Source organism: Panicum virgatum, chromosome 2K (assembly GCF_016808335.1).
Source record: "Panicum virgatum strain AP13 chromosome 2K, P.virgatum_v5, whole genome shotgun sequence".
Lineage (NCBI taxonomy): Eukaryota > Viridiplantae > Streptophyta > Magnoliopsida > Poales > Poaceae > Panicum > Panicum virgatum.
The window spans coordinates 5,260,327-5,271,170 of NC_053137.1; the positions used below are offsets into that span (position 1 = coordinate 5,260,327).

Consider the following 10,844-nt stretch of genomic DNA (forward strand, 5'->3'; position numbering starts at 1 on the left):
TGGGAGGTGCCTCTTTTTGTTCTCTGATCTGTTTGTTCTGGGAGCTTTCTGTGCTGCTGCCTGCATATGCTTGATGGAAAATGTATTAATGTGTGATTGATCAGTTTTTGCAAGCCATTATATGCCTGTATGTGCCTGCATATTTTGCATATGTGCTTGCTGCTCACGTGTGAGTCTGCATATGTACCTGATCGATGGATGGAGGAGGACAGAATAATTGCTTGACGTGCGAGCTGCTGCCTGCATGTGGGAGCTGCCCTTGCTGCTGACTCGTTTGAACAGACCATGGTGCTGGTCTTGCTTAATTGATTTAACAGATCACAGTTCACAGCTCAAACAAATTGATTCGTGATGCCAGCCAGACGCTCCGATGGAGAAGGGCAGAAGGCGGCTCCTGCGATGGCGGAGTCTAGGTCGCAAGAGGATGCGGCGCAGGCGGCGTTCAAGCAGCGCCGCGAGGAGGCGATCGATCGGGAAAAAATGGGGGGATACGAACCGACGTGACCCCACTTGTGAATATGGAGAGTCAAAAATAGCTAATCTTTTGGTTTACCCTACCCTTTAGGAGGCTTTATATTTTTACATGGTCCTTGTTTCACTCAATATTTGGCTAGAATATACATAAACTGTTGGAGTTGCTCTACTAGGAAAAAATACACCAAGATATCATGGGTTGTAGAGTGTAGTTTCTAAAGATGTGTCTATGTCGTAGCAATATAGATACTCCCTCCTTTCATTTTTATAAGACATAATATAACATGACACGGTTTTCAAATAACACTTTGACTATTCATTTATCATATATTATATCACTTAATGGTTATAAACTTATAATCATGATAAAAAACATATTTGATTACGATCCAATCATATAAAGTTTGCATTATAAATATAAAAAATTAATAGTCAAATTATTGGTCAAATATTGAAAAATTTAAAGCTTGGTATGCGCGTGGGTCTTACAAAAAATAGATGGAGTACTATTCATCGACATTATAAGTTGGAATTGTTGTAAGGGCAAGTGCAATGTGCTTCAAGAGTGATCTTTATAGTCCTATAGAAACCAACTCAACACTATGGAATGTGACAAATAAAAAAAGAATATCTTATGGTACCCATAACTATAAAGGCCACCTATAAGAAATAAAAAAACATTAAACTCTCTCTCACCTCACCAGTCATCCCCTCTCTCCATCTCGTTGCTGCTCCAACATAGTGGCGAATCTAAAGTGACTAGAGGGACTCAAGCCCCCTACCTCTCAAAATCAATGAATACCCTAAGCTTCCCTCCGAAAGAAAAAGGAGGAAGCAGAACGGAAGGCGAAGAGGAAGAAGAAAAGGCGAAGCGGAAGAAGAAAGGGAGATGAGCTCCCTATTTATTTGTTGGTTGGATTCACCTAAAAGCCAAATTACAATTTCAAACGTATAGCGATATACTCAACGTGAATGGAGATTTCGCATGTAGTACCTGTGTGTTGCTACGAATAATATAAATTTTACCCACACCTATATGAGACCACTAATTTTGTGTTCCTTCACTCCTTGTACAAGTCCTAAGGTGACCGCGCAAGATATTGATTATCTGGGTTACGATAGGAATTCAGATTGATTTGTTCAAATTCAGATTTATATTTTGATTAGAGTTTCGATTGACGAACTATGGAATAATTGCTTCCTTTAGAAATAGTAGAGATAGTGATTTTTTGAAAGACCTTTTTTTAGCAAACACATTGATGAGAAGTAGGCCCGATCTTTCGAGAGGTAAGGGTATGCTCGATTGGTGGAGATCTCGACGTTGACGATCCGGCTTCAAATCAGCAAGATTCGAACCCTGCAACCGCTACACCACTGCTCCGTTGGTTATCAACCAAGCACAACTTGATTGACCTCGTCAAGAAGGCTTTTCCTGCAAGCGAATCGAAGAACACAAGCAAGAAAGGGTAAACACGCAATCTGATAATTGCAAGTATGAATGAAGCGAATCACAAGAGGGATTCAAGAACTCGATTCCAAAGGACTAATCGACACAGTGGAGGAGATCAAGAACGGGGGCCCTGGATCACTGAAAAAGGACTTGTCGCCACTGTTACAACGAATCAATCTCTGTTTCGCGAAGGAAAACACAAGAACTAAACAAAATCCGATCATTCTAGGCAGCGGCTACTGAGTTTATACCCTAAGGGACATCCTAGGGTTGCTGGTGGTGGCCAAGGGGGCGTCTACCACTTGGGCCACTTGGCCCGACAAGGTACATGGGACAACAGCCCAAAAGACGGCGGCACAGCGCTCTGGCAGATTCTGGACGTCATATTGTTTTGACGGTTCCTATTGATTCCTAATGAATTTGGGCCTGAAACTGGTGTCATTGGAAGCTCCTTGAAATTATCTTTCCATCCATATAAAGAACGTCCAAAACGGACTCCGTATGCGACCTGGGCGTCATTTTTTGTGCGGGCTGCTCCTGGACTCCGAGGTGGACTCGAACTTGAGTTGTTTTGGGCCTCCACCTTGGGGACTCGAACCGGATAAGCTTTGGGCCTTCTTCTCGACTTGGAAAACCTTGTTGGACTCCTTCATCTTCACACCATTCACCATATTTGGCCATATGCATACTTGTCATGTCCTCATCACACATAGCACTCGTCATGAAGTGAGCAAGTTCTAAACCAACACACACTTCGCGTGCCGTATGCCTATGACTAAAGGCATCTTGGCCAGGAATGACAAAAGGCTTCACTGCACAAAAATACTTTTGTATCAGTACTCATATTCGCGAGGGAATATAAAACTTTCCACAAGCGCTGTCCTGCACAAAAGTTTGTAGTCTTAGTGAAGAAATTTTTTTAAATTATACAGTACAACTCAGACACTCACAACACACGCACAGTTACATCCCTATGAACACATGTATGCAAATCCTACCTCTATAAACATCTTCAAAGACTAAGCCGGCAAATCTTAGAGATTGGCGTAGTCACCACATGCGTCTCGCTATCGAGATTTCTTTTATTTAATACTCCTTAATGATAAGATTTCTTTTGATATGATAGGGGCTAAAAAAAAGCCTGGGAAAACAAACAGCACGTCAGATACCAACCGGGATTAGTAGTCAATCAGTTTGTGCAGTGATGAATGGTAGCTGGGTTTTTTTGCAAGAGGGCTTATCAAAACAGTAATGGATGTAGGCATGTAGCTGAGGACTTATCAGAGCAGACTGCGGTAACATGCAGTATCTCCTATGCAGCAGATAATCAATTTCTATTTTTTTGCGAGTAGCAGATAATCAATTTCCTTAAAACAACACAGTTAGCCTCACGTTTCGTACATGAAGATCCCATGCCATTAAGTGTGTCCCCGCAGAGCAACAAATGCGCATCAGACAACATCACAACAGTCAGACAACAAAAACCGCAAAGCGGTGCGCAATGACGGGAGCTAAATACTGAGATGCCATTCAAAATCTTCAAGGTAGGAGTATTCCAGTAGAGGATCTGCTACATACATCAATGGCATTCTAATATCCCAACGGGAATGCAAACTCCAATCAGGCAATGTTGCTAATGCTGAAGCCTGGAGGCTAAAATCTAGTATGGTACGAACCAGCCAAAAAACAGGGTAAGATGATACATCGGCTGAAACACCACACGTCAACAAAACGGGGTTGCTGTCAAACTTCATCTAAAATGGTCGACCACCATTCAGGAAGCCAGTCAAAACTTGGCTCTAGGTAAATGCAAACTACTAATGCTTTAGGAACCCCAGTCAGACAACTATGCTGTTCATGTCCGGCATCATCTAAGGCTCTGCCGAATTAATTACTTTTCCTTGTCCGGACCCCTTGATCTTCCTCAGAAGGGGGCCCTCATAGAGTGCATTGTACAGTAGCCTTTTGCTTCCAAACTTCCACCAGAAGGGCCCCGGCACTCCTGAATGCTTCCTTTTCTTGTTAGCTATACATACAAAATAGATAATTATTTCAGAACTCTTCTAATCAAGAGGTAAAACAAGCATACAGAAAAATAATAATATATGCTCAGGTGGTTCATAGCCTCCAATCTCCATGACATACTCAGAAATGAACTAAACTACGAGAGCCAAATCAATATTCAACATCTTTTATGTAGCTTAAATGCTCAACATTAAGGAGCAGTTTAAGAAAGATTCAGTCGAAGTTGTTCCTCGACGCTTGAAGCTCTTGTGTTAAACACTTGAACTAAATGCTTAAATATTTTGTTTTGCAATCTAATGTGTTCCCAAATCTCACTGGGATTTCTTCCAATGATGTCATCCATTCAGATCATCATTTCTTATTAAGCAATTGATATAATTGATTATAGAGCATCAGCATAGCAAGCCGCAGCACAGCTCTTATATATCAGTGCCAAAGGTAACCGGCCAAGTTGTTCTTATTAAGCAATTGATATAACTGATTATAGAGCATCAGCATAGCAAGCCGCAGCACAGCTCTTATATATCAGTGCCAAAGGTAATCGGCCAAGTTGTTCTTGGTATGACGTTCCATGATGTTTATGTAATTCAATTATCCATGATGTTAGCTGTGCATTTTCGTTACTCACTAGATTTGGAAAAAACCGACCCCTGTTGTGCCTGCAGTGATGCATAGGTTGGACCTAAAATTGGCCAAAATTTTTGCTGAATCTTCAGGACTTGTAAAACAGTCTCCAAGCCCTCTTCTGATGGTGCAGTTGCAACATCAAGACTTGAACCGTCCCCAACTAAGACCTGCATTTGTCACAAAAGCAAATAATGACCCCACGGCTATTGAAGTTGAAGTTGAAGCGTCATATTTCAGAGCATATGATTGCTGCGGCATTTCAGAGTTGGGCCCTTGGAGTGTCATTGCCCAACCATCCCAATTCCCAAACAGAATTACAGATTCCGTCTGCAAACAATGAGACAAATTCATTAAGTTTTTACAGATTCCGTCTAAACTGCAAGACAAATTCATTAAATCTAATTAATTTTTCATTAGCAAATATTTACTGTAGCACCACATTGTCAAATTATGGTGCAATTAGGCTCAAAAAATTTGTCACGCAATTTACACACAAACTGTGCAATTAGTTTTTTCTTTTATCCACATTTAATACTCCATGCATGTGTCCAAACACATTCAATGTGACGTTTTTAGCTAAAAATTTTTGGGATCTAAACAAGGCAGATCAAAAATGCCAGAAGGGCCCAACCATCCCAAACAGAATGAATCGAAAATGCCAGAAGGGCAAGCAGAAGCTTATGTTGTGTCGACCATAGGTACAATGATAAATCACCAATCGCCCACAAAAGCTACACACATATTACACAAGCAGAAAACACAATGTATATATATCCTGCGGTCCCCCTGTTTGAAGACACGCTAAGCGCCCTTCTTCCATGGCTGGATGACTCCCACAGCAACGATCACCCCTTCTTCCATGGCTGGATGATTCCCACAACAACGATCACCACTATCACCAGCAGTATGATGATGGCATAGCACATCCACTTTCTCGAATTCTTCTGCAGTTTCTTGGCATTCTGGAGAGCGCTAACGCCTTGCTGTATGTGATTGGTAGCGTTCGAAACCTTGAAACAGAGGAAGGAAATTGGCATGTAAGTGATTTTCATCTAGCTTGCCATACAAAAACACTCCATGGTTGTCCTATACATGACTAACTGCAGAAGTAGGAAACTCTTACATGTGTCTCGATGTTGTTGATCATGTCTCCTTGAGCCTCAACAAGAACTGCCATGTCCATGAATATCTAAAAGGCAAAATAATGACGTGTCATGAAGGGACATATTATCTTTTGATGCTCATAGACAATGAGAAGTTACTGCAAAAATATAGTGCTAATGTCTATGTTCTTAAAGTGTTCTAAATTAATCACATCAACTAGGGACACAACTGCACCAGTTTTATTAGTTATTTTGATTCTTATGTTGGAAGCTAGGCTGTATACTGACTACTGAGGGGAACTCTGTGTTCATTGAATGACTATCATTTTACAGTAAATGCCAAAGTGATAATGTGGTACCTCCATTTCATGCGCTTTGTACTCAGCTTTATAAGATACTATATTACAAAGAAGACCTTATGCCAAAAAAAGAAGAAGAAAAGGGATCACCTGTTGCAACTCAAGTAGCTTCCTCTCTAGATCCCTCACAGCATCATGTCGCTCCTGTATTTCAGCAACGGTGTCCAGTATCTGCAAATGACAAAAAAGGCATGTTAATTACAAACCGATGCTGTAAACAGACATGGGTAGACTTGCTCCTGAAACCAAAATATCTCAAAAGTCATAAGTAGTAATGACTTATGCTATGTCACACATACCTGGCCTCTTCCCTGCTGTTGGATTGCGTCTTTGAAGATTTGTTCACTTTTTCCAGTCTCTATCAGGTCATCGATTGTCTGCAGGGTTTGAAGCGACAACATGAGAAATTATGCAGTCAACCATAAATCAAAATCCATTGCAAAACAACAGCACGATAACAAGTACAAACATAACCCATGTGAAAAGGTATGATGCCATGACGGTCAGTAAATATACCTCTTCATTGGGACGATTACCGGTCACAGTAAAAACCCTTCTTTCAACAACCTCACGGTATTCTTGCCTGATTGCTTCTCGTAAAGCCTGCACCAAATGTTAATAAGGTATTACTTACATGATACAAAGAATATATTTAATTTTCTCCACAGCTTTATCAGCAATTAGATTATTGGCAGGTGTTCAGAAAGATTAACAAACTTGAAGTCCTTCTAGAATCATACCATCAGCTAATCCAATAGCGAAAGCAGAACTTGCAGCTGAACATAGTGTTTATCTTTTTTTAACTTAAAATAAACAAGAAATCATCAATAAAGACACTTCCACTGTTTATAATGAGACAGCGTAAAGAGTTCTTATACTTTGATGTCTCTTAGGCATGGAAAAGTATAACACATCCTCTCTGATATCCTAGAAAGCATATTCAATCTTCCTAGAAGTAAATTAATGACAAAGCAATTAATTGTGTGCTCACATTTTACGATCACCGTATGTAACAGCGAACTTGGTACCACAGAATAGCAGAATAATCACATAAATGGAAAGGCAGGCATTTCCATTAGAGGAACACAGTACCTGAAAATCATCCATCCGCTCCTTCAATTTCTTTTTAACTGCTCTGTAGAAATTGGTGAACATATTGAATAAACAACAAATTCTTGCAAGCTATATAACTGAAGACACTGAGATAACTGTAAATTTACCCAGTAGTCTGTTCTCTTGACCGGTCCACGGCAGACCCCTTTCCGCATCCAGGTTTTTGCCTATTTGATAAGTTCTATTCCATAGTGACAGCAAATAATACAAAGTTAATTGTTGATAGCAGCACATAAGTTAGCTTAGTTAAAAAATTCAAAGCTTTCAGAAAATAGTTTGTTTACAATGCAAAACTTGGCAAAATTTTGAAACAGAAAAAACTCCCAAAATACTATATTAAAATTTTGAAACAGAAAAAACTCCCAAAATACTATATTACAAGTAAAATAGGAAGATTTCTTTTCATCACCATACAGTTACCAGCAAAATGATTGACCAAGTTATAACTTATTTTAATAATATCTATCATAAGCATGGGGCTATTCAATTTATATTGATACTGCAAAACTGCTACGTGGGTCAAGCAAGAGCATACATCTTTTTCGAGTTCATCAACTTTTGTCTTCGCCTGACGAGCAATTTTCCCCACTTCATCAATATCTTTCTCCATCCGCTGCTTGATTGCTATTAAAAAGAATTGCTGCATCTAAGTGTAGTGGTATTTCCAAAAGAGTGCATATGCATTTCAGATCAAATAAGGTTAAATGTGCTAGAATAAACAAATACTCACCTTTCATGGCACTTGCTTTTGTAACTGCTTTGGATTCCTCATTTGCAGTCTACAAACACAAGTTAGGTTCATTACATAAGATTTACAGTCCAAAGGTAAGTTCATCAATAAAATGGCAATCAATGAATGGGGAATGAGTGTACCTGAAGCTTATTCAATAGATTTGTCAGCTTTGCAATTAGACTCTCAATTACATCAACCTGGTAATTATAAAGCAGGATGTCATTAATCAGAAAGGCAAAAGTTGGACTAACAGTGTAAATGTGGTAAGATGAATAGATAGGCACAGAAGAGTTCTTATGTAGCAATCTACATCTACATGTGGTATGATGAATAGATGCACACAGTAGAGTATTTATGTAAACAGCACCTTTTTCAAGAAATCCTTTAAGTTGTCTGAAGCATCAGCCTGATGCATTCCCATTTCAATGTCCGCATCTCTCGAAGAGTCCCGCCGAGGGAGCTCAAAGGAATCCTGTGCAAAAGGAAAGTTTGTAATATGTTATAATATGTTACACATGTAACATCTACTTCAAGAAAGAATGAAAGATGGTTATATTACAAACCATTATGGAAATCCAAGCGTTCTACATCCACCAGCTTAAAATAACATGATGGCAGCCAGCATAGGCACAATAAATATCAGCATTCCATCCCCAACAGAGCAGATAGATTTCCAACTTATTTATTTCACTTCCTATTGCAAAGTCTACAAGACTGAAATGCAGCATGCTATTTCACTTCCTATTGCAAAGTCTACAAGACTGAAATGCAGCATGCACCAAAAAAAGAAGTAATAGCCCCTCTGACGTGAAAAGGAGCTTTACAGCACATCAAATTCCAGTAAATATAAAGCCTCTGAATTCTCACTTCAACAGCAGAACTTAAAGCAAGTAGTCTTTAAACCCGATCATTGCTGCGGTTCAATCAAACCAATTGCACCAAGAGCAATTAATGCAATGGTCTAACAGCACAGTTCACCCAGAGCTGGACAATAATTCAGAGATAAACAGAACATCCTTGGCACAACCCAGGGAGGCACAAAACAACCAGCTAAAAGCTCAACCAGCCCACTTGGTCCCAAACCGCACAGATCTAACGCGACTAATCTACCGCATCCAGTCGAGAAACCCGGGCCGGTTCCTTCCACCGCTAGCTCCGCATTCCGGCTCGCCGCCCCGCTGAAGCAATCCCTTTCCCCGCCGATCACTCCACCGCTGCTACCTCTGATTACGCTAGCCAAGTTTTGGCGCCGCCAGGGTCCCCTCCCAGGACACGGAAGCCCGTAGGGGCGGGGGCAGCTCCGACTAGCCCGCCCCAGATCTCGAGCTCGCGCGCCGGATCCCGGCGAGCGGTTTGAAGAAGCGGGAGTAGCCTTCCCGGAAGGGTAGGGGAAAAGGAGGAGACGGGGGCGCTTACCGAGAGGAGGTTGTTCATGGCGGCGGTGCGGCGAGGAGAGAGAAACGGGCAGGCGGCGAGGAGAGAGAGGGGGAGCCGAGGACGGTCGGGTGCCGGAGGAGGTGTGGCCGTTGCGCCGCAGAGGATGCTTTAAACGGAGGAGAGGTGGGGGTTAAGCTGCCGCACGCCGCGGTTGCTTAGGCTGGCAGGTGGGCCACCCGGATCTTTTTAGGCAGGCTAGCAAGTGTCACAGGGAAGGTTTTTTCTTCCATGGAAAGAAGGATATGGCGGATGGAGCTTTTTTTAATGCCGATCCAGCAGCTAATGATCTCGTCAAACGGTTGGTTACCGTGCCCTAATTTATTAAGTTGATGAGGTTTTTGTATCCTGGTGTTAAATTGAACTGTAATTTTGTTTACGGTTATATTTAGTTTGCATTATACTACCACCGTTTTTAAATATATATCGCTTAGGACAACCTATTTAGTTCAAAAATAAACTAATTTGCTTGTCCTAAACGTCATAGCGCCTGTTCAGCTAGACGTTTGTGGCTAGGCTGGAGCTGCCAGCCACCCAGCCCCGTGCAACCAGTTTCAGCCTGACCATCAGAGTCACTGGCGAGAGGAAAGCATTGCCGACATCTTGGTTCCACCAGCCGTTCGGCTGGGATTATTAGCAGACAGCCCAGCCAGCGCTCCCGCAAGCTGAACGGGGCCATATATTTAAGAATGGAGGGAATATTATTGATGTTTTCACTTGGTTCTTGCAATAACATGTTTTTTTGTTCTTTCTGCTTGTTTGCTTTAAAATGATTGTCTATTAGTATAATTCTGCTTACTAATTGTAACATACTCTTACTGACAACTGAAAGCAAGTGATCGAATATACCTTGTCAGCCTAAAGATAAGCTAATTCCACGAACTAGACTACAATTTTAAAGTGTCAAAATGTTTGTCCTGTCCACAGCATTTTGCCTAGGAAGAAAGGTCGTTATCATCAAGATCCAAGGCCCGAACGGATCAGTGGTCTGCCTGAGCCTAGGATGGCAACGGGTACAAATCCGTCGGGTATCACTAATCTAAACCCACATCCGCCAGAATAAAACCGTATCCGTTAAAAAATCCATACCCGTCACAGGTATGATTTCATGCCCGTACCCGTACCCGTACCCGTGCGGTTTTTTTTACCCGCGGGTTTCCCGTACCCGATAGAAGAAGCAACAAAATTTAATAGAAAACATAAACAAATACACAAAGCATTATATCCAAATGAGTCTATGAATAGGTAATCATCGATGGGAATGGAAGTACATGAGCCTAAGTCTCTCTTAGCATGTGATTGGACTTTATTTTGATACAAGACCTCGTGACATTAGTATTTTAGGTTATATGTTGTCGGGTTTATTGTATTCACGGGTTTGGATACTTGAAGAACAAACCCGCACCTGCAAACCCGACGGGTACGAAGTTTATCCCATTAAGAAACCCGCTAGTCTATGCCCGCACCCTAATGGAGCAAAAACCCATCGAATTTCGGGTTTCGGATACCCGTTGCTATTCCTACTG

General features: G+C 41.3%; 1 protein-coding gene across 1 annotated transcript; it reads right to left on the minus strand.

Annotated features, from left to right (window-relative positions):
* Positions 1-5,121: 5,121 nt before the first annotated feature.
* LOC120662652 (syntaxin-132-like) lies at positions 5,122-9,473 on the minus strand. Its single transcript, XM_039941758.1, has 12 exons — positions 9,301-9,473; positions 8,252-8,356; positions 8,025-8,081; positions 7,882-7,930; positions 7,687-7,775; positions 7,259-7,332; positions 7,131-7,173; positions 6,555-6,641; positions 6,338-6,415; positions 6,129-6,209; positions 5,700-5,765; positions 5,122-5,586 (listed from the first exon to the last, which is right to left on the minus strand). Exons 1-12 carry the CDS (start codon positions 9,316-9,318, stop codon positions 5,422-5,424), a joined length of 912 nt encoding a protein of 303 aa, XP_039797692.1. The 5' UTR covers positions 9,319-9,473; the 3' UTR covers positions 5,122-5,421.
* Between the last annotated feature and the right edge of the window lie 1,371 nt (positions 9,474-10,844).